At 38.0% G+C, this 22,043-nt stretch overlaps 3 protein-coding genes and 1 long non-coding RNA gene across 4 annotated transcripts; 3 read left to right on the top strand and 1 right to left on the bottom strand.

The window, feature by feature from the left end:
• Positions 1-1,495: 1,495 nt before the first annotated feature.
• On the bottom strand, positions 1,496-6,296 carry LOC103701739 (FCS-Like Zinc finger 5-like). The gene is made up of 2 exons (XM_008783900.4): positions 5,854-6,296; positions 1,496-1,887 (listed from the first exon to the last, which is right to left on the bottom strand). The coding sequence occupies exons 1-2, from the start codon at positions 6,129-6,131 to the stop codon at positions 1,728-1,730; spliced, it is 438 nt and encodes a 145-aa protein (XP_008782122.2). The 5' UTR covers positions 6,132-6,296; the 3' UTR covers positions 1,496-1,727.
• Positions 6,297-10,608: 4,312 nt separating this feature from the next.
• LOC103701741 (pollen-specific protein C13-like) lies at positions 10,609-12,210 on the top strand. Its single transcript, XM_008783901.4, has 2 exons — positions 10,609-10,978; positions 11,646-12,210. The coding sequence occupies exons 1-2, from the start codon at positions 10,783-10,785 to the stop codon at positions 11,975-11,977; spliced, it is 528 nt and encodes a 175-aa protein (XP_008782123.1). The 5' UTR covers positions 10,609-10,782; the 3' UTR covers positions 11,978-12,210.
• A 1,238-nt stretch (positions 12,211-13,448) lies between these two features.
• On the top strand, positions 13,449-15,299 carry LOC103701883 (pentatricopeptide repeat-containing protein At1g08070, chloroplastic). Its single transcript, XM_008784101.2, has one exon. The coding sequence runs from the start codon at positions 13,449-13,451 to the stop codon at positions 15,297-15,299; it is 1,851 nt and encodes a 616-aa protein (XP_008782323.2).
• A 1,045-nt stretch (positions 15,300-16,344) lies between these two features.
• On the top strand, positions 16,345-21,273 carry LOC113462377. The gene is made up of 2 exons (XR_003384635.2): positions 16,345-18,782; positions 20,923-21,273. It is a non-coding gene; the product is annotated as an uncharacterized LOC113462377 (long non-coding RNA).
• Positions 21,274-22,043: the final 770 nt, after the last annotated feature.

Below are 22,043 nucleotides of genomic sequence, written 5' to 3' on the forward strand. Positions count from 1 at the left end.
ATATACATAGATAATTAGAAAATAAAAGATCATGTTTGTTGATCTATCTAGGCATTAGAAATGCAGCAGGTGCTGGTGGCGAATGGCATGTGGACTTTTCTACATTCAAATAGATGGTTATCGGCATATATATAACCGTTTCTCGCTCTCACTTTGGAATATTGATCAAGATAGGCTAGAAATTGAGCTGATACAAAATGAATATATTTGCCAATGGCTATTAGTTAATTTGATTGACACCTCTTCTTAGCTTGTTGAGGGAGGAGATCTCGCATTCAAACCTAGGTATTACTTAAAAAACACGCATTTTGAAACTCAACATAAGGAGTAGAGGTAGTAATTAATCAAAAATTTTAAGGTCATTCCTATCTAAAAATGTTCATTTTATGGGAACCATACTATTATTTTCATGGAGTAGGATGGTCAATTTCCAATCAATATAAATAAATACCTATCTTAATGTTGAAACAGATAGAGAGAGATAGATTTAAATACTTTTAGATTAATTCTGCCATAGTAAATTCGATTATGTTCGTCAACAAAAAACTTCAAGCTGGGGCATCTAACATGATCTGATCTAGACTACAATAAAATTTTCTAACATAAATTAAACAATGTACCATCCAAGAGTTGAATTACCAAGTCACAAAAGATATACCTCTTTTCCCGGGTGGTGAAACTGGTAAAGAATTAATTAGAAAAGAAGAGGAAGAGCGTTGTCCAAACCCTGAACCCTAAGCAAACTCCAAGTATTGTTGGTATTAGGCAAGTAGCAGCCAAAAATTAATTAACCAATGGCCTGGTTTCCTGATCTACTGCAGACTATGATGCTTTTTTTGGGTCCCTATAAGCGATTAAATACCAAAAAAAAAAAAAAAAAAAAAAAAAAAAAAAAAAAAACAAAATCTCCAATCTCCCTCACATGCATCTCATTCCTCCAAATCTTATATTATGGTCCCTAGCAATGCCTTTAGCGTAAGGTTACTGCCACTCTCTTTCAAGACAAGGCATCTGTGTATATATGTGGGCCGATCAGTAGCCCAAAAAGAACATTGGAATCACATCTCTACCATTATGATATGCCTTGCTCATGTCTACATCAATTAATGTTCTAGATTACAAGCCATTTAAATAATAGATTCATAGTTTATTATGTAGATGCTTTACCTGGATGCCACCAATGAAGCAACAGAGCCAGTTTGATACAAGATAAATCAGCTATCAAATGGGCCATGTCCATCTTGAGATGCTCCAGTGGACCGCAACCCGATCCACTGCTTTTGTTTTTTTCCTTTTCTTTTGCTGAGACAGATGAATGACATGCAACTAGCATGAGTACATCCAAAAAAAATCAGCAAACAAAATATCCGATGAGTGGTAAAACCATGCCGACTATCCATAGCATCTCACCAGAGTAATCGGCTACGAAAAAAGTAATCTAGTCTGCAGCGCTATTCGACGTCCGATAAAATTGAAAAAATCCACTGCTTTCAGATTCGTCAGAAGACCACTTCTATTTATCATTATCAACAATGAGACACAAAAAAAGCAGGCTGGTTTAAAGATCTTCCATCTACTTCATATATTGCGTGGGGAAGCAGAGGTATCAGTCTGTGCATATGTTTCTGCCCCCCAACAGAAAAAGATAAAAAAAAAAAAGTTTTTTGCTTATGGTATAGGCAAAATAAACTACAGTGCAAAGATTCTATAGTGGAATGGCACTGGTTTTAAGCAGCGGCAACTGTTCCACCATGGCTGGATGCTTCAGATCCTGCAGTTGCTGGAGAAGCATCAGTCTTCAGAGATGTCACCGAGCACTTCTCTTTCTGATCATCTAGGTTCATTTGGTGCTGCCTGCGCTCCAGGCTGCAGAATGCAATTTCACCCCTGAGGACGCAAGGAGAAGTAGGTGAATACAAGTAAGTCCAACCTACCTTACAAGAACAAAGACTAGGCATCTCAAGTGGACCTCAAAGATTGCAAGGTCATTCTCCACTAATCCTGGGATTTCATAGAGCGAAATATTTTGATGATCTAGAACAAGTATATGTAGATGTAAGCATGCATGCAAAGAAAACTATTCCCGTAATAATCTATCAACGAATCTTCAAAGTTCCAATCAATAATGAAATGATAATTCAAAAAAAATTGTCAAGCTATGATACAGTCTTAGATCTCTAGTTATACTCTACCACTGCATATTACCAAGGGTCAAGACAATAACTAACAACCTTGTTCCAACCACTCAGATTGGCTTTTCAAACTTTTTTTTTTTTTTTTGATGAAAGGGGGATCAAAGATCACCCGAAATTTATTAAAAAACCGAAAGAGCCATGTACAAGGAGTTTGAAATATTTACAAGGAGAGGGACAGAATTCTAATACAGCAAGAACTCCTCTGCTGCACCTCAACTTGAAATTACAGCACTTGAGTCAATAGAAGTGCAGAAACCATACAGCTAAGGCAAAAGGATTGGAACTTCTGAACATCAATGGAGAAAGAAAAGGGAGTTTGGACAATTCAGAGGATTACCAACCAGGTTCAATGATTGCGGAATGGTTGGGGAATCATCTAAGACCCAGAGATGGGATATAATCTTCTCAATTTACCTCTCACTTCAGTCAAACCCAAGTCTCTTTCTCCTTGCAAAGAATGGACCAATCTGAAAGGAGTTGAACAGCTTTTCCAGCTACCCCTTCAGCCAAAGAATGTTTGTTGAGAAAGATACACGAATTCCTCTCAGCCCAGGAGAACCAGCAAATTGCTGCAATAAACATTTGAGTCACAGGTTGCATCATAGAGGAAAAAACATTCTTCACCCAAGAGGAATAAAGCTCGGTCTCGCAGTTTCAATTCTACAATTGTTCCAAACCGGCGGCAAAGAGGCAAAAACATATTTCCACAGCCTTGAACAGAACCGTTGAGGTTTCCAACAAGGTGATAACTTTCCTAACGTAGGCCCCCGAGATCAATCTCCTCCATGTACCTGAATCAGCATTCACCATTCTCCACCCCCACTTAGCAAGCAGGCGGGAGTTAAAGGTTTGAAGATCTTTCACTCCTAGCCACCTTCCTCCTTAGATAGGCAAACCTCACTCCAATTTAATTTGCTGGAAAGCCCATTTACTGATTTTGCTCCCTTCCAAAGGATGGCCCTCCTAATCTTATCAAGTTTCTTGATAACCCAGGAAGGCAACTTGAAAAGGGGCAAAAAGTAAACCAGCAACAAGGAGAGGACAGCATTAATCAAAGTTAATCTGCCACCAAATGACAGAAATTTACTTTTCCAAGATGCAAGCTTGGCTTCAAACTTTTGAATCACTGGCATCCAATCAGATTTCAGCAATTTACTACCTCTGAGAGGGAGCCCTAAGTATTTGAAGGGAAGAGAGGAGATCTTGCAGCTCAACCAAGAGGCATAATCCTCTGCAAAGGTACAGTGAGGACCAATGATAGCAACAGAAATTTTTTGAAAGTTGATGGCAAGGCCAGAAGCTAGTTCAAAGGAGTAAAGAATCAATTTGCGAACAGAGATAAAAGAAATTTTAGCCTTAATCATCTGCATCTTGCAGAATAATCATCCCTCACAAAAAATGCTGATTTTGGAGTCCTTCAAGTAAATTTGCTGCAGCAGCTTTATTCAGCATTTTACAGCCAAAATGAAAGATACGGGGACAGCGGGTCACCCTGCCAAACCCCTCTTTTACAAGAAATCCAAGTGCCTTGTCCCCATTAATCAAAGCAGCTGCCTCAGAGGAAAGCAGTTGATTTTTAATCCATCCACACCGTTTAACAGGAAAACCTCTGGTTTTTAGAAGTTTCAACAAAAAATTCACATTCATCTTATCAAAAGCTTTTGAGAAGTCCAGCTTGCATACCAGACCAGTACAGGAGTCTTTTTTGGCAAGATGGATTACTTCATGAGCACAAAGGATGTTGTCAAGAATAGATCTCCCTTTGATGTATGCAGTTTGTGCAGGATCAATTAAAGAATTTAACAAAGGTTGAAGACAGCTGGTTAACGCTTTTGAGATAATCTTAATGCAAGAATGAATGAGACTTATAGGCTGAAAATCAGTAGGATGGGATGCTGCTTCAATCTTTGGAATTAAGGCATGAAAAGCATAGTTGATCCAGGAGATGTCCAAATTAGATTCATACAATTGCTGACATAAGGCCAGAAGATCAAATCTTAAAATATCCCAAAAATGCTGAAAGAAAATCATCGAAAATCCATCAGGGCCCAGACTTCTGTCTCCCTTGAAGCTGAAAACAGCTCCTTTAATTTCCTCAAGAGAGAAGGGGAGGTCCAGTGAAGTAAGATACCAAAAGTGAGGAGAGTACAGTTGATCCCAAAGAAGATTGACCACTGAATCCTCTGGTTTAGAAAAAAGATCTTTGAAGAAATCGGTGACAGCATCCAAAATTTGATTTTGATCGAGAAGAAGCTGACCATTCCAAGTGAGATGAGGGATCCAATTGCACTTTTTATGCAAGTTAGCTATTTTATGGAAGTATTGGGTGTTATTGTCACCCGCGTTCAACCATTTTGTTTTGGCCCTTTGCTTTCGGTAGATCTCCTCATCTCTATAAATTTGGAGAAGATCTGATTTCCATTTTGCCCAACAATTTCTTTCTGATGGAAAAAGAGTTGAGATCTCCTCTTTCTTATCAAGGTTGCATCAGCTGTCACTGTAAACTTCTTCAAATCCTTGTTCATAACTTCAGTCAGATATCTTTAAGAGTCCTGACATCTTTCATGACCCTTAAACCATAGACCTCCTGTATCGTTGTTATGAGTATCTAATAATAATTAGTTTGAATCCCATCAAAATCTATATTTGACACCATATAGATCACCAGAAGCCTCTCCAAATTCTTTAGACAATTTCAACAAAGTAGCTTTAGATTCTTCCCTTCCACTACCCTTCAACACAATTTTGTTGAACAAGTTAATCTAGAGAGAAGCATAAATTTAGACTTATGGTGGGCCAACCACAACATTCCTTTAGGGTTTGGAAGTCAAACCACACTATTTGTTAGGTGTGTCCATATGTGTATATGCAGAGAAGACATGGAATTCTTATATAGGAGGCATGCACCTAGAAAGACCATCCTACGTTACACTATGGCACTTGAAAAGAAAGAAAGGACTTAAACCACACGCATGAATTTAAGTGATCTAAAGAAAATTTGTACATCAAATATATGGACTTATGACACAATTGCTAGTCAATAAATTAAGAATGTAAAAGGAAGAAAAAAACAAGAAAATGCTAGAACTATTTTAATTTAACTTTCTGAAAAAAAACCCAATAAAAACCAGAAAACAATCATATCTCTAGTAAGAACGCATAAAAGAACAAGCAATTAAACCACATGATTGTTCATATGTATTATAGCCAGACCCAAAAGACTACATCGAAGGGAAAACCTCTAATTTTATTTGAATTTGCTTAAAACAATGCATCAACTTTTTTGAAAACAAAATTTAAAAAATAAAAATAAAATGATAATAATCCTATAAGCTTAACACCCAACAACCAGATAGTTATTTCAATATCTTAAAAAACAAATGAATTCTAGTAAATTAAATCAAAAAGCAAGAAGATCCATATGAGTGCTAGTACATACAAACGAAATATCCCAAAAAGAACATGTTTTGACCGAGTAAATTGGACGTTCCAAAGAAAATAAAATTGCCTACAATCCACGGAAAGCAATAAAATTCCCATTTTTTCATTAGTATTTGGATATCCTCCACAAATACACAAAATTCACAAGAAGACATCAAATTAAGGGTAAAAAACGTTTTTTCCCCTCTTTTTTGTCCATCTGGGATCGATTTTATACCTATAGATGAAGGTATCGAGGCCAGGGCCGACGCGGCGCTTGCAGAGGTCACAGACCCTGAGGAACTGGGCCGTCCCGGCCAACTCGAAGTCGCTGAAGCTCCGCCGCTGGACGGTCCTTGGTTCCGCCTCCCTCCGGCGCTCGTGGCTGCGGTGCGCCCCCTCGTCGTCCGACGCCTCCGCCGCGGCCGCGAGGTCCGCCGCCGAGAACTCCATCACACTCGTCGTCCGACGCATCGGCGGCCGCGGCCGCGGCCGCGGCCGCTTCCCCAGGATCATCTTCTACCAGCGCCGCCCTCTCTCCCTCCCCTCCTCTCGCTGGATTCGGAGAGCGCGGAGAGACGAAGGGAGAACGAAGAAAGCGGGGATGGGACGCGGGAGGGAATGGCGCGAGGAGGGCGGGGATTTAAGACACGTTTGGTTTGCGGAAAAATAAAAAGATATGGAGAGTTCGAAGAGGAGAGAGGAGGGAGAATTATTTTTATAAAAATAATTTTTTTTAATTTGTAAAAAAATTATCAAGAACATAAAAAATATTTTTTATTAATTATAATTTAAGATTTTTTAAAAAATAAATTTATTGAGAGTATAATAGATATATTATATATTTTTTTAAAAAAAATACTCAACCAAATATAAATCACTTTGTAATGTATTACTTTTTTAATTATCAACCAGATATATTAAAACTATTTTTTTAGATAGCTTATTCTTAGAAATTATTTTACTAAAAAAAATATTTTAGTGAGAAAAAATAATTTGCGAACTAAATGAGCCTTTTACTTATGGGCAAAAAAGACTTGGGGAGATTAAAAAAAAAATCTCATTTGGATTCCACCATCCATGCATTCCCGTCATCTTTTAGAAAATATTATTTATTTAGAGTTTTAATTTTTATTCTTGAAGGTAATTTGATTACTTTTGTTTTATTGTTTTTTGGTCCAAGTGAATAGGGCTAACCAGAACCCATGGTAAGGGACAGTATTTGCCAAGATCAGCCTTCACTGCATGGGCGTTATAACGATCATCCAAGTTGCTATAATAAAAATAATAATTATCTATCAAAGTATTTTAATTCATCTAGTCATTAAAATTTTAAAGTACTATTTTATTTTTAAAAAAGGACAAAAGTGTTAAGTAATAGTTGTTATTTAAAATTTAGTTCTTTTAGTTTATTAGATTTTATTATTTATCTTCATAACATAATATGAGATATCTGAAACTATTACATTTGGGCATTTTTAATGATATGGGCACATGGTAATTGATGGCCAAGACATAGTCAATTAAATAGAATCTAATGAGCCTGGGTCCATAATTTTAACCTGATTATGTCTCTAATCAACCTCTTTCATGGTGGAAGAAATTACACATATGGATGATTAAAGAAGTTGTAACTACAAGCACATGAGTAACGAAACAACTTAGATTCTAATGAGTAAAGAAGCACACAGCAATTGATCGCTTAGGTGAATTAATGATGGAGTTTAGATTGCTTTGAGATATGTGTGGTGGGTGAACCAATTATGGTTTTATACAAAGGAAGGTGAATCTTTCTTTTACACAAAAAGATACAACCTCAATCCCTCTTTGATATGTTCAACCTTCATCTACAGCTACACTTGCTAGATAATGCACATAGGAGATTTTTAATCTTCACTCACACTTTCGCGAAGCCTAGCAGATATCAGTGATAATAGAGCAATAGCCAGTCATTTAAGAAATTAATGCCTTTCAATACAACAGATGCAATAGATGAGGCTTTGTTAATCAAAACTTCAGAATTCAACTTTTTCCAACAAACCTGCGAAACAACGGTAGTAAGCATGAAGATGGTTGATCGCGTATTGCAACGGATCTTGTTCACCAATTAAGCCAAATATTTGTGAATGAATCAGGAGGTTGAGACACTTCTAATCATTGACAAATGGTAGTCCAAATATTCAAGGTAAAAATACATTTGACAAAGATATGATCCACTATTTTAATTCCTAATGATTATCTCTTATATTGAGCTTGTTAATCAGGCAGAGCCAAAGGAAGAGGACTGATGAGATCTAGCGACCAAGGTCCATCATTCGCAACACTTGACTGACTGGGTCATTTACCCTTTTGATATATATATATATATATATATAAAGAAAAGTTTCAGCTTTCAAAGTAGTCATCTCTCCCCTTATCTGGGAAGAAGTTATTACGTGCTAGATATCGTTAAAAATTTATGCAGTTGGAAGTCAATCTACATATTTTTTTTAAGCTTGATTATGTGATAGCTGTTAATTAATAAGAGAAGGGTTAGTCGCTAAGTCCATGCATACATAGATTGCAGACCATGGAAGACAAAGGTCCATTTCCCAAACCTTGAAACATTTTAATAAATTTGTAACATTAAATTATTGTAGTTCCAATAAGGAGATCCTTTCTTGGGGAAGTATTTACCTAAATCTCCAAAATTTACCACCTTTTTAATTTATTTTTTCTTTTTTAAGGATATTTCTTAAAAGCAACATAGATGTCAACTGTGACATGCATATTGAAAGCAAATTAGAGATTGCAATATGCATTATTTGAGGTCGGAAGCACTTGTCAAATTAGATGATAACAGGATATAGAAGATGAGATAGTGAAAATTGATCAAGGGAAACCACATTGAGCAAAGCAATAAATAGAAATGTTAGGGATCTTTTTGGTATAGTTGTTGATTTTGTATTTTTTTTGTTTCATTTCTAAATAGTGAAATATCATATGTATGCAGATGTTGAAGATTGCATTTGAATAAAACTTCTTCTGCTTTTTCTAAAAATAATAAATCTTTGCTGCCAAAAGCTTTAAAATTTTTATAAGCATTTTATGAAAATAAAAAAAGTTTCAACGTACATGTTGTTGGGTCAGATTTCTTGAATTTTTGGAAAGAAAAAAAAATCAAGAACAATACTAAATGAGCTTCAATAGATTTCCCTTGAATTGAAATGTTAATAGATTTTCTAGGACCATGATGTTGGCACTAGAGGCTTGCCATGAGTGAAAGATTTGTACAAGGAGTCATGATCTAAAGCACCAACCTGCCATGGGGTGTGTAATGATGGAGGATTTTTTTTAAGAAAAAGAGTTGGACCTAGCACCAACGATTGCAACATGTTTTGCTTTCATTGATTTCCTTACTATAGTTAATTATACAATTGTATTTGTGTATTTTCTTTCCATTTTGCTCTAAATGACCTCTTGAAAACCAGTCCATCTCATAGTTGAGCCATGAAACCTATTCCTTTTCTATCACCATTTGAGTTATTTAGACTAGTGTATAGCTTGTGCAGTGGGTGGAATGCATTTTTCTTTCTTTCTCTCTAAATATAATATAGAAATATAATAAAAATATATTAAACAAAAAAAAATTAATAACTAAATTTTTGTTGCGTATTAAACAGATGAGTATAAACTTTTGTCATTAATATTGATGTACCGGTATCTATACAGCAAATAGGGAGCTCCGCATGAGCTAAGCTTTCATAGAAATGCTCGTCATTAATTTCAGCATCACCAATACTAGCTGTTTGCGATGCACAAGGTACAATTTTTTTTTTTAACTATTTTTGAAATTGTATATAATGGTACAAAAAATTATAATACATGGCTGCAATAACTAAATTTTTGTTGTACATTAAGTGATAAACTTTAATGATAGCCAAGCAAAAACTCATATCAAATATTTAAACTATTATAGTAATATCAATTTACATAGTATAACACTTATATATTTTAGCTAGATAATATTCTCAAGTATAAATTATATCAATTCTAAAATTATCATTGATGAACAGTAATAAAAATAGTAAGATGCTCCATAATCTAACTTTTCATGAAATGGACAAATAGTATAATATTCATAACACATATTTGTTCATAGTGTTCATTAAAATCTCTTTTCATTTTGTATTAATTATACATGCCCTCCTTCTTATCCAAAATAAAGAATCATATTAATGGCAATATTAATACTGTCCAGAATAAAGAACCTATTAATAATATTATTAATACGACATCCATATGGTCAATAAAGAGCTCAATACAAGAGGAGTCTCTATTTTAGTATATATAATAGATTTAAATATTAGGAAGCAAATGCCATGAGTTATTTATGTCAACATTTTTAACCTAGACATTATTTAAACTAATAAGAGCATTCATCCTGGATAAGCTTTCTTTAGATGTCATATTGTGTTCTATTGGTTTGACTTCTACCATATTGGGTGGTTTATTTTAAAAAAGATCAACACAATCATCCTTTATACTAGTTGAAAAAATGGCTACAAGGCAAGGCATTATATGAGAACATGATATCATCGAATCTATAATTCTATGTGCAAATCCAAAGGAAGCCTGATACACAACAAACTCTTGCAAGAGGTCGTGGTAAAAAATGGCTACGTCGAGCTTGCATTACATGGTAACATGCAGCTCACCGAGTTCAAACAAACGGTTCACACTAGACCCGGTTCAACTCGCCCGATTCTCTTTCCGGTTCAACTCGTTTCTGGAACACATGATGCCATCCTATCCCCACAGCCAATCTCGCCCGCTCCGCGCTCGCCGCCCGTAAAAGTTTTACTGAAAGCCGCGTGGGGCGGTAATCATACCTTCCCTCTCTGTCCCTCACCTCCCGCCGCGTGAATCCCCACCGACGCCAGCTATCATCACATCCCCCGTCCTGGTCCCCTCACCACCCACCCGTAGCTTACCACCCCAATTCGATTTCGAGGACCGGATGACCTTCTTTAGTGTTTATGATTAATCTCACTCACGGTGACTGGAACCGCAGCATCTTCATAAGTAGGCACCACCCTGGGCTTGTTTAGCGCTCGCATCACTCGTTACCCTATTTTGAGTTTCTTCACCGCGTCTCAGTTAGCTATCCCTGTTTAGATTGCCGGCGATGGCGAAAAACCAGATCCCGACATTTGCGGCGTGGGCTGTCGCGGCGGTGGCAGTGGCGTTCTTCCTCCCGGCGGCGGTGAGTGGGGCGCGCGACGTGAAGGCGGCGGCCAACCAGCGGTTCGTCGTCCAGGGCCGGGTCTTCTGCGACACCTGCCGCGCTGGCTTCGAGACACCCAAGACCACCTACATCGCCGGTAAGCTCGCCCCGCCACACCATCTCGCTACTGCTTTGTCTTGGTTTTGGACTCCGGCCGTCGGATCGCGGCGGTCTTCCGGCCGGATCCGATGAGAAACGCGTCCCAATCGTAGGGTGGGAAGTGTTTTACTAGGAAATAGGTGGGAAACGTGTGGGGGCCCGAAGCGGCCCCGGATCCTCGCAGAGTTGAATCTTTTCTTTCCGTAAATGTCGTTTCCCACGAGTTTCCGCACCTGGTTCGCCGTTTTTTTAAAATATCTAGAATAAAGGAGTGAAGAAAATGGAGGCATAACTATATTCTAGCATTTTGCTGGAATAACTTTATCCAGATTTGATGGAATACGTGCTTCATCATCGTCCTCCCTTCAGGGCTAAGGTTCTGGTGTTTTTCAAAATAAAGCGCAATAATAACCTGGAAATTGTCTTCTGTGGTGTCCGCAGGGATTTAGGTTTATTTCAGAATTAGATCTCTCTCCTGTGTGTCACGAATGCCAGTCGGCTCTCTAAGTTGTAGGACAAAATCCCACCTTGTGTGAATGGCGAGTTTCGTCTTAGAACAAAACACAGTAATTTCTTTGATGTAAAAGAAGCTGCATTCGTCTTGGCTTGTTTCTATGTTCATATTTAAAAAAAAAAAATTGGGGGGGGGTGGGGGTGCGTTGCAGGTGCAAAGGTGAGAGTAGAATGCCGATCGAGAACCACCGGTGCAAAGACATGCAGCTTCGACGGCACAACCGACGGCAGCGGCGCCTACAACATCCTGGTTGCAGATGAGCACGAACACGAGACATGCGAGGCTATGCTCGTCAGTAGCCCGGTGAAGGGCTGCGATAAGATGCTGGAGGGCCGGGAGAGGGCTCGTGTGTTCCTCACCCACAACAATGGCATTGCATCATCCAAGAGGTTCGCCAACTCCCTGGGCTTCCAAAAGGACATCCCCTTGGCCGGCTGTGCTCAGCTGCTCGAGATGTACCACCAATATGAAAATGAAGTCTGAGGCTCAAAAGAATATCAAGACTCTGCTCCCGTTATATGTAGCCTAATAGCCCAAGGTTCCTTTCTTTGCTGTTGTGATTGCTCTGCCACCTTATTTGGTTCTTTTATTTGACAATTGGTAAATCTATCTCGCCCGGCCTTGATGCGTAATATTAGTTATGGCATTTGTCAATGGTTGCTTGAAAGGTTATGGCATTCCAAGTGCAATTGTGGGTTCTATTCTTTTATGTTTTAGGAGAAGAGGGTGTTTAAATTTCAGCTTTAGATTGGATCCAAGCTGTTCCTTTTGGTTTGTGGGAGGGAAAGGTTTCATCTTAATGCAAGATCTGTGACATTGCTTTATGTTGCAGCTTGAGATTGGATCCGACTCGACTCTTTGTGGTTGTGGGAGGGAAGGTTATATCTGACGCATTAATTGAGTGTTTTTTTTTAAAAAAAAAAAAAAACGTGTGCGTGAATATTTTCTGCGTCCGCATGTAGGTTTAGCAGCCCTGGATTGGCATCTTCATGAAATCCAATTTTTGTTGGACATCTTGGCTTCGTTTATTTTGTTCGGCTATGAAAGATAAAAGAGATAAATGAAGGAAAATAAGGACAAAAATCTAATAAAAATCATTTCATAATGTATGTTAAAATTTTCTTCTGTTCCTGATAATGGTGCTAGTAGAATAACATGAAAAAAGAGATTAGTGCAAGCTCATTCACATCGTTTAGTCTGCTTTTCCCATCATTCTTAGTCCAAGCAAAAGACATTATTAGCAATTTATTTTTTCCTCGGTGGAAATATTCTAGTTTTATTCAGTATTCATAATTATTATAAATATATATGGATACACATAGGATATTATAAATATGGATATAAATATAAATATAAGGTGGATAATTAAATCAAGGTAATAATTAGATATTAATGCGTTCATTTATTTTCTTCAAAAGTTAATGAATACCATATAAAATTAAATAGAGTTGTAAATAAAAACGGATATTGAGATATGAATCGAACTATATATCTATTTTTTTTAATAAATACTTTCTATCTATATGTACATATATTTGGATATGAAAATTAATCTAGATATGAAAATTGATCTCTATTATCCTATTCATTTTTACCTCTATCCAAAATACTTTATATTTTATATTATTTTCTTGCTATCAATCCTGTTGGTTGAATATGTTCATGCATAACTTTTGACTACCAATGGAGATATGAAAAATAGGATTCATCTAGGTAACGGTCACCAAACTTACTGACAAAAACAAGGGCAAGGTTCCTTAAAATCTTGGTTAATGATGGATTGGATAACCATTAAACCATCTTCTGCAATAGGCTCGGCCCTGAGAAGCATTTCCACAATCACTTCATCCACGCTTCCACTAATATCACCAAAATTGAAAGGCTGTCCAATAAAATGAAAGCTCTACAAAGAACCCTAGCAATCGACCAACCGAAAAAATAAGACATTGCTGTGATGACCGTTGCACCCACTAAGACCATCCTACCCAGGCTAAGGAAATCACCACGCAGGGCCTTCTCTTACACCACCACAAAATCCCATCATTCCCAGGGCCAACAACCCCCCAGATCCCACAACCAATTCGTTGCTCTCCTCGACCAATGCAGCGCCTTCCACCAGCTCAAACAAATCCAAGCCTCCATCACCACTTCAGGCTTCCACACCGGCCCTTTCCTCACCGGCAAGCTAGTAGAGACCCTTGCGCTCCGACTCCGCCACCACTCGGAGGCCCTCCCCCATGCCATGCTCCTCTTCTTCCACTGCCCCCATCCTCCCAACCTCTTCACCTGGAATACCCTCATCAGAGGCCTCTCACTCGGTCGCGCCCCTCATAATGCCCTCCTCCTATTCGCGTTAATGCTCCAGTCACCTTCCGTGATGCCCGACGCCTTTAGTTATGCCTCTGCACTCAAGGCTTGCGCCCGCTCTCTTGCTTGCAGGTTAACCAAAGTAATCCATGGCCTCGTAGTGGTGAACGGAAACCAATCGAACAACTACGTTGCCAACACTGCGTTGCATGCCTATGCCTCATGCGGCGATGTTGCTTCTGCAAGAATATTGTTCGACGTGGTTCCCTCTTGGGATGTCGTTGGTTGGAACGCAATGCTTGCAGGTTACGTCCAAAATGGTCTTCCGGATGAAGCTTTGAAGCTGTTGCGTCAGATGCGGTCTGAGGGAGTTGAGCTGACCGATGTGACTGTCATCACTGCCCTTACGGCATGTGCTCGAACGACAGATCTTTGTTTGGGGGGGCAGATTCATGGGCATGTTGGCAAAAGGACCATGCAATTTGAAAGGGAGATCATTGTGGGCACTGCTCTTATAGACATGTATGCGAAAAGTGGGCGTTCGGAGTTGGCTGGACAAGTGTTTGATGAGATGAAGAGAAGGGATATTGGTGTTTGGAATGCTCTTTTAGGAGGCTACGTGTACAATGGTTGGTTTGCTGAAGCTTTGCGATTTTTTGAGGAACTGCAGGCATCAGGGCTTAGACCAGATGAGCTGACGTTGGTTAGTGCATTGTGTGCTTGTGGACATCTGGGAGCGCTTGATGTTGGAAAGAACATCCATTCATATGTGGAAGAAAGATTTCCCCACTTTGATCCTATACTAGGAACAGCTCTGATCGAAATGTATTCAAAATGTGGGTGGATTGAGGGATCGCGAGAAGTGTTCAGTAAGATGGAGAAGAAAGATGCCATGGCATGGACGTCAATGATCAGAGGGCTTGCAGTTCACGGGTATGCCGAGGATGCACTCGAGCTGTTTTCGTTGATGCTGAGGACGGGCCTAAAGCCAGATGGTGTCACCTTTGTGGGCGTCCTATGTGCTTGTAGCCATGCTGGTTTGGTTGAGGAAGGCTCGCACTACTTCAGGTCCATGAAGAAAGACTATGGCATTGCTCCAAGAGTTGAGCACTACGGATGCATGATTGATCTTTTTGGTAGGGCTGGCCGGCTACGGGAAGCTTTTGAGCTGGTAGACTCAATGGAAATACATGTGAATGCCATCATTTGGAGGAGCCTTCTCAGTGCTTGCAGGATGAAATTGGATGTTGAATTGGGTGAGATTGCAGTTAAGAATTTGATGAAGCTAAGATCGGACCATTGTGGGGATTACGTGCTCCTTTCTAACATATATGCGGCAAAGGGGAGGTGGGATGACGCAAGGAGAGTAAGGGAGCAGATGAAGAATGGGCAGATAAAGAAGAAGCCTGCTTTTAGCTTGATTGAATCAACTGAGCAATTGGCAAAGGGAGGCCCTTTGTTTTCCAAAGCTGATCACTATTGCTTTGATTCAGTGTAAATTTGACAGATTATACCCATTAGAACAATGAACAGCTCAATTTTCAGCGGGTCAGGTGAAGTCATGGACTAGAAATGGGGTTTCAGCTACCAATATCAACAGTCTTAAAACATCTACTTACGAACTGTATTACCATGCTCAGGAGTTCAAAGAACTTGAGGATTGATGAAAAACCTGCACTTTCTAGAATATTTATTTGGTAAGGGAGCAGTTAGTCAGCTGCTCGGTGATTAACTGATTATAGCTGCCTCCATACCTCAAAAGGCTCAAACATCCTTGCAACTCTTAGATATATGTCTAATTCATGATCTGAATTGTCTGCATTAGTTGTCAGCATATTTATCTACTCGCTGACATACACATATTGGAAGTGGGAGTGGAAGACCTGAATCATAGGTTCAGCTAAACATATAGGCTCATCAGACCATATCTTTGGCACTCTACAATGATTAGTCTCATATATGTGTCGTTGTGAATTTTTTTACTGTATTTGACTTCCATCTATCTACCTTCCGCGGTATAATTCAGGATGCTGTCACTTTTCAACAATCCTTTGTAAAAAGATACCAGTTTGATGTTAACAAGGAAATAATGGCCATAGGCTTTGTAGGAAGTGTTTAGACTGGCTATGCTGCAAAAGGTTAGTAGAATGTTCAGAAAATTTTTGTTGTGTGAGATATTATAAGAGAATTTAGTCTTATTGGAAAGTATAGTTTTAATCATGATGATGTTTTTTCAGTAGGATGTCTGTTTGCAAGTAAAGCTGATGATGGGTGAACGCTATGGGTTCATCTGCGGAACCCAAACTGTAAAGTGTGAACCTTAGAGAAGGTCAATGCAAGCTGTTGAGTTTTACGAACTCAGGATAGGAACTATATATAGATAAGGGCGTGAATTCCTCCGAGGCCTTCAGCCAAAGTTGTACTGTTATTTACAATGGGGGTGGAAGAGGAGAAGCAGAGAGAGAATGGTGAGATCAGGGTTGGTCAGAGGCCCAAACCGATCTCTGAAGCTCAGTCTCTCATGGAAATGCCAAAAGGTCCGACCCTTATCATCAATTCTAGGGTTTCAGTTGTTGAATTCCTTTATTTCTTTCTAACTTTGCAAAAATTCAACTCATGTATGGACTAATTTGAGTTCTACAGGAAGAAAGCTTGGACTTTTAGGGTTTCAGTAATGTTTTCTGTTATAATTTAGGAGAAAGAAGCCTTGTGATATGTCATTTCTCTTCTTTGTTGGGAGAAGCCTATGATTTATGACCTGAGTTTTTTTTATTTTTAAATTGGTGGATCTTTGATGTTTTGTGATGCTTGTGCTGGATGGTAGCTTATGATAATTAATTGTTTTCATGCATTAAATATACAAGACTCGTGGTAATACTTGTTTAGTAGTAGTAGTAGTTCCTGATTCTTTATATCCCATTGTGGTCATTTAGCAGTGCGGAGGCATTGTTATGGTGCTAAACTTTATGAACAAAATAAAGTGTAATATGGAATGATATTTTTCGTTCACCCTCAAGGTTGGTTGATAACTTTATATTGTAGAGGAGCACTTGAGAAAATTAAAAGAATAAAATTCAGAAAACAAAGTTTATGGAAAATGGGAAATTGTCATCAAATTTTTAGTTGTAGTATCTAAGTAAGATCTGCGGAAAACAAAATTCAGATATCATTTCATGGAGTATATATCAATTCAACGAACTAAAAAAGGTAGATTTTAAAATAAGCCATATGAATACTTCCTCACCTGCTTGTAAAAAGGTTCCACCTATTAAAGACTGGATACTTGTCTTGAAAGCTGTGTTGCATGGACGTGGAAACATGTCCAAGTGCATGATTTGGCAAAAGGAAGAAAAGGAGACACGGGTATAGACAAGAAAGAATAATTTTAACTAATATATATTTAAATATAAAATTATTCTAATTAGCTGAAATACCAATATGAGAAAAAAATAAAAGGTACTATTTGTAAAGGTCTTTCAATGTGCATGTTTTTCATCCAAACTTTCTACTTAGCTGAAAGATTTTAGAGAAGTGGCATTCTATGAAGTTATTTTAATACCTATCTTGCTGATGAATCTCTAAAAAGAACAAAAGCTAGCTTGTAGATTTTTTGTAGTGAGTTGAACTCATTGGAGTCCAAGTCCATACCAATTCTTAAAAGCTTCAGTTATAAAAAAATAGATAAGTATCCAAGTGCCTAACTCTTTAACTGATTTGGCTACATATTGACTAGGATTCTAGGAGCTGGGACATTAGTATCTAGGTAACTCATCTTGAAATCTCTTTGAATACTAGATTGGAAACTAATTGCTTGTCAGTCTCCTGTGTGCCTTGTAATGGTAGAAAAAAGGTGGTACCAACTGTATTTTCACCCATCTTTGTTATGTAATTCCTTAAAAATTGTGCACATGGTTGTTCTTCAGTGTAGGCAAAACTATTTGAAGAATGGAAAAGTTAGATCATTAGGACTCAGATCTTATAATATTGGGCAATATTTTTTTATTCATTGGAAAAAGTTCAGCTCTGACCATATCCTTTAGCCTTACGGCACATCATTTGTATCTAAACTTAATTCTTCCAATACATTGAAATTAAGTGATCAATTTACATATTCCAAGCCAAGTCAATGATTCGAATTATGTTTAGCTATGGCTACTTGGTGGGATAAATTTGCAGGGTAGATTGAGTGGCATTTGAGCATGCAAATTTCACTTCAGGCATGAGTTTGGATGCTGCTGTTTGGATTAAGACAAGTGTACCAATGTGTAAATCATTTCTGTAACTGCTGATCTTGCCTTGCAATTCTCCATCCTGAAATGTGGTCCCTTGCCTGGTCCATTTTGATTTCTATTTGAGTGCAGTTCCATTGATAGATTTGACTGGGTACTTTTTTTTATTATTGACATTGTTTTGGATAAATATGAGCATAAAACTCTTTTCCTTTATACTTTCTCTTCTTTGAGGATTTGGCAAGTTGGTTTCTTATGCATACAGATGTTTAAAGCTATCTTGGAATTTCAATCCCTGCCAAAGAAACCATTGGTCCATGTCTTTGGACTCTAGATTTACTATGATATCTATTTGGCCTGTGAGGGTGAATGACGTGGGCTTCCTATGCTGTCTTTCTTTCCTCTAGCCTAATAAGATTACCACTTAGGAGGGGAAAAATGCTTTACTCCTTGATTTTAGAAGGGCTGCCAAGTAATCTACAGTGCGATCTACATGCGTCAAATGATATAGCTGCTGCTTTTAACTATGTTCTTTCTCCCTGCAGTCATCAGTAGGTTGATATTTATCTGTAGTAGTTCAAGCAGATCTTGCTGTTCCTTAACATGCAGGATGCTGAAACATCAGCAAGAAAAGCTGAAGCAGCTCAAAAACGTCCAGAAGATATAGCTGCAGGAATGGTGCAGATGAATGGCAGAGCTTTTCCTCGACCAACCTTGGGTCTTTGATAATGCTCGTTATTGAGGTTCTTGAGGTGAGTGGAGTGATAGAATGCAACTTATCAACAATTTGTGCTGCCCATTTTTTTTTTTTGTTGAGATATTTGTTGTCTTCTTGTCATAATATATGAAGCAAATGGAATGCTATATATATGCATAAAAATACCTTAATGTCACGATACACAGAAAACTGCAAATTATTGTATGGTTTAATTGATGAACCCAAATTTGACTTTCAACAAAGCCAATTATTCAGAGTCTCTGCAGCCTGCACAACTTAATTATTATGAATATCTTCTGCCTCAAGCCCAAGCCTGAGTGGCAAGTGAACTGAAAAAAAAAAAAATCCTTTTTTCCAGAGTCAGGTTTTCTTTACAGAAGATGCTATTTGTACAGCAAGTGGATTTTCTTTAAATTACTTCTCTTTTCTTTTCTTCTTTTTTTTTACATACCACGTGTCTATAAGCATCCAGTCTTGTAACTATTTGCTGCATTCTTTAAAATGGATATTACATATTTAAGAATCAATTAATTCTCTATTTTCTGTAATATCTTGGTATTCTCGCTATTGTCCACAAATAGTGATAACATTAACAAAAAATTGACCACCACAAAAATAAAATTCCATTAGAAACAAGGCAATCTTCCTCTAATATCTAGGGATTTTTCAAAGCCCTTCAGTTCTTGGAAGGATAAGGAACTAGGGCAAGTTAAGTAGCCATAGAAGGAGATGAAGATGCAAGTAGTAGTACTTAGATTGCTTAGCTTGGGCTAGGATAGAAATTCTCATGCAAACACCCAATCATGGAAACCATCATGTTTGCTTATTCATGATGCAACATTCACCTTTATTTGTGAGAAGAAACATGACGAAATACACAGGCAGATAGAAATTTCCTTCACAGACAAGATAAACAGAAGATCCGATGCCAACACAGAATCTTTTTATGGGGCACCCAAACCTGAGTTTTGTCTGCATGCATGAATTCTGAAGGATAGTAAATTTCTGATCAGTGATTCTAAGTTCAATTTGACAGACATTATAGATGGAACATAATCTGTTTTACAATTAAATCCTTTCGTGTAAATGCTTTTGAAGGAAGGCTTAATATTTAAGTCTGCCAAATGGTTTATCTTCCCAGAGTATTCTCATTCTGGGGTTGCCTAGCTGCCAATCTCTAAATATATAGGATTTATCAACTACAAACACTAGAGAGCAAACTTAGGACAACCCCAACCCCCAGCACAATAAAAAAAAAGTCACCTAAATGCAAATACATTTTCCTTCTTTTAATGGGGGATGTGTTTATTGGATGAATTGAAATAGGTCTATGCCCAAATGTTCCTGCCACATGTAGTTGTAAGTCCTGTGAAAGAAGTTGGTGATTGTTTATATCTGGTTGTATCTTGATGCAAGATCCCGACAGATAAGGTAATGTATACTTGTGATGTTAGGCCAATAAAACTAGTTCAGATCAAATTTTGACCTGAAATTGGTCTAAAACACAACAAAGAGCAGTAGAAAAAGTTAATTGCAGCAGAAAGATGAAGTATAGATATTCCCTCCATTTATTACAGAAAGATATCAGAGAGAAAATAGAGGGAGGGAGAAAGAAAAGAAGATCATAAAGAAGAAGAGGTTAGAAGAGGAGCAACATAGGCTCCTCTGGAATCTTCGGCACTCAAAACAGTTTTAAAGACACACAAAGCATTCCTAGAAAATGAGTTGACCGTTCGCTCCTTGTATAAGGTAACAGGTTCCTTCTTTTGCTAAGCTGTTAAAGTCGAAATAGAGCTCCAGTTACAGGATCAATAATTACAAGCTCTCAGCATATTTAAGTATATGTTTTAGATTACAGCATTGGCAGGCTCAATTTGAAAGGCCTTGAATCTACATGAAATACTTAATTGTGAAGCAGGAGGAAGGTTTGAGTAAGAAGCAACCTGTGCCATGAGATGGTGGTCTAAAGGGTTGACTCAGCGTACTAGATCATATTAGATCAGCATATTAGATCATATATCAATGAATGGAAATGGGGCCCTAACAACAAGCAGAAACCAGAAAAGAAAGGGATTGATATAAATCTCTGTAGTTATGCTGCAATAAAAAATTATTTACCACAAGATGTCATATGATTGGCTCGTTTCTTACATTAGACCATCACTTGGTTGCAGGAATGGGGAGCAGGTGTGAGTGCGGGAAGCGGATATTTGAAAAAAAAAACACTGGAAGTACGGATGTGGTTAGAAAGCAGGTGCAGGTTCAAAGCCTGCGAAGATTCTGAAGGGAGTGCAATGCTTGAGATAGAGGATTCCTGCTATGAAGGACCATCACTTAAGGCATTCTCTTGTGTCAGGATGCAATGAGTTCTGTCAATGCATGAGTGCATAAAAACAAATTAGCCTTATTGTCAGTATAACAGAGAACCCTCGTAATCCTACATGAGTACATTCTTTTTCATTAAGATTAATTAGGACCATTGCTGGCCAAAAAAAAATGCAAAAGAATTACGTTGCTGAACAAAACCTTCACAGATATCGTAAACAATCAATATGAATTAATCACAAGAAAATGCAAAACTATTCCCAGTTGGTGCACTCAAATATTTTGTTGCAAACAGAGCATTAGTTTGGTTTTTCAGATTTCAAACAAGGATCAATTATCCAAATATCTATCTCTCGTTCTCTTCCAGTATTATTAGCTCAACTGGATATAGGGAAGAAAATTTAGTAGGACTAGAACAACTCAAAATGAGATAGGGTACATGCATAAATGCTAAATCGATGGTTGGAAAATTGTTTTCAGCTGAATCAAGCAATCAAAAGATATAGCTTTCCATATGAGACAGTATATATGCATCCATCTTTGAAATATATGGACAACGATCAAGGTTAGCCATTTGATGGCGCACTCTGTGCTAGCATAAATGCATGCCCCACACACAACTTGCATATCTCAAGCGCTACCTTTTAATTGTTACAACTAATGCAGACCAGTAGCTGATTCGCATCATTCACCTTGCGTCACAGGCAAGCTGTAGGTTAACCTCAGCAAACTGGAAAATTACATGTCAGCTTTGAAACTTTTCTGGCTGAAACTTTTTTCCATTCTATGCTATGAAGACATTAGATCATCTACCCACTCCAACTTCTGGTTAAGATCAAACTCACCTCGGACCAGTTCCAGTGAAACCTGAAATGCAGACTCGTCCAACTTCCAACCAAATCTGAGATATGAGCACAACCAAAAGCAGCACTGGTATCTTACGACAGCCTGTTTGGTCACAACCGATGAT

The sequence above is a fragment of the Phoenix dactylifera genome, chromosome 9 (assembly GCF_009389715.1).
Source record: "Phoenix dactylifera cultivar Barhee BC4 chromosome 9, palm_55x_up_171113_PBpolish2nd_filt_p, whole genome shotgun sequence".
Classification (NCBI taxonomy): domain Eukaryota; kingdom Viridiplantae; phylum Streptophyta; class Magnoliopsida; order Arecales; family Arecaceae; genus Phoenix; species Phoenix dactylifera.

Excerpts from the sequence above, each read along its gene's own strand:
- LOC103701739 (XM_008783900.4), bottom strand. The coding sequence starts at position 6,131 with ATGATCCTGGGGAAGCGGCCGCGGCCGCGGCCGCGGCCGCCGATGCGT. Across the intron at positions 1,888-5,853 it reads CTCGATACCTTCATCTATAG|GGGTGAAATTGCATTCTGCA; the intron begins GTATAAAATCGA and ends TTGCGTCCTCAG.
- LOC103701741 (XM_008783901.4), top strand. The coding sequence starts at position 10,783 with ATGGCGAAAAACCAGATCCCGACATTTGCGGCGTGGGCTGTCGCGGCG. Across the intron at positions 10,979-11,645 it reads CAAGACCACCTACATCGCCG|GTGCAAAGGTGAGAGTAGAA; the intron begins GTAAGCTCGCCC and ends GGTGCGTTGCAG.
- LOC103701883 (XM_008784101.2), top strand. The coding sequence starts at position 13,449 with ATGACCGTTGCACCCACTAAGACCATCCTACCCAGGCTAAGGAAATCA.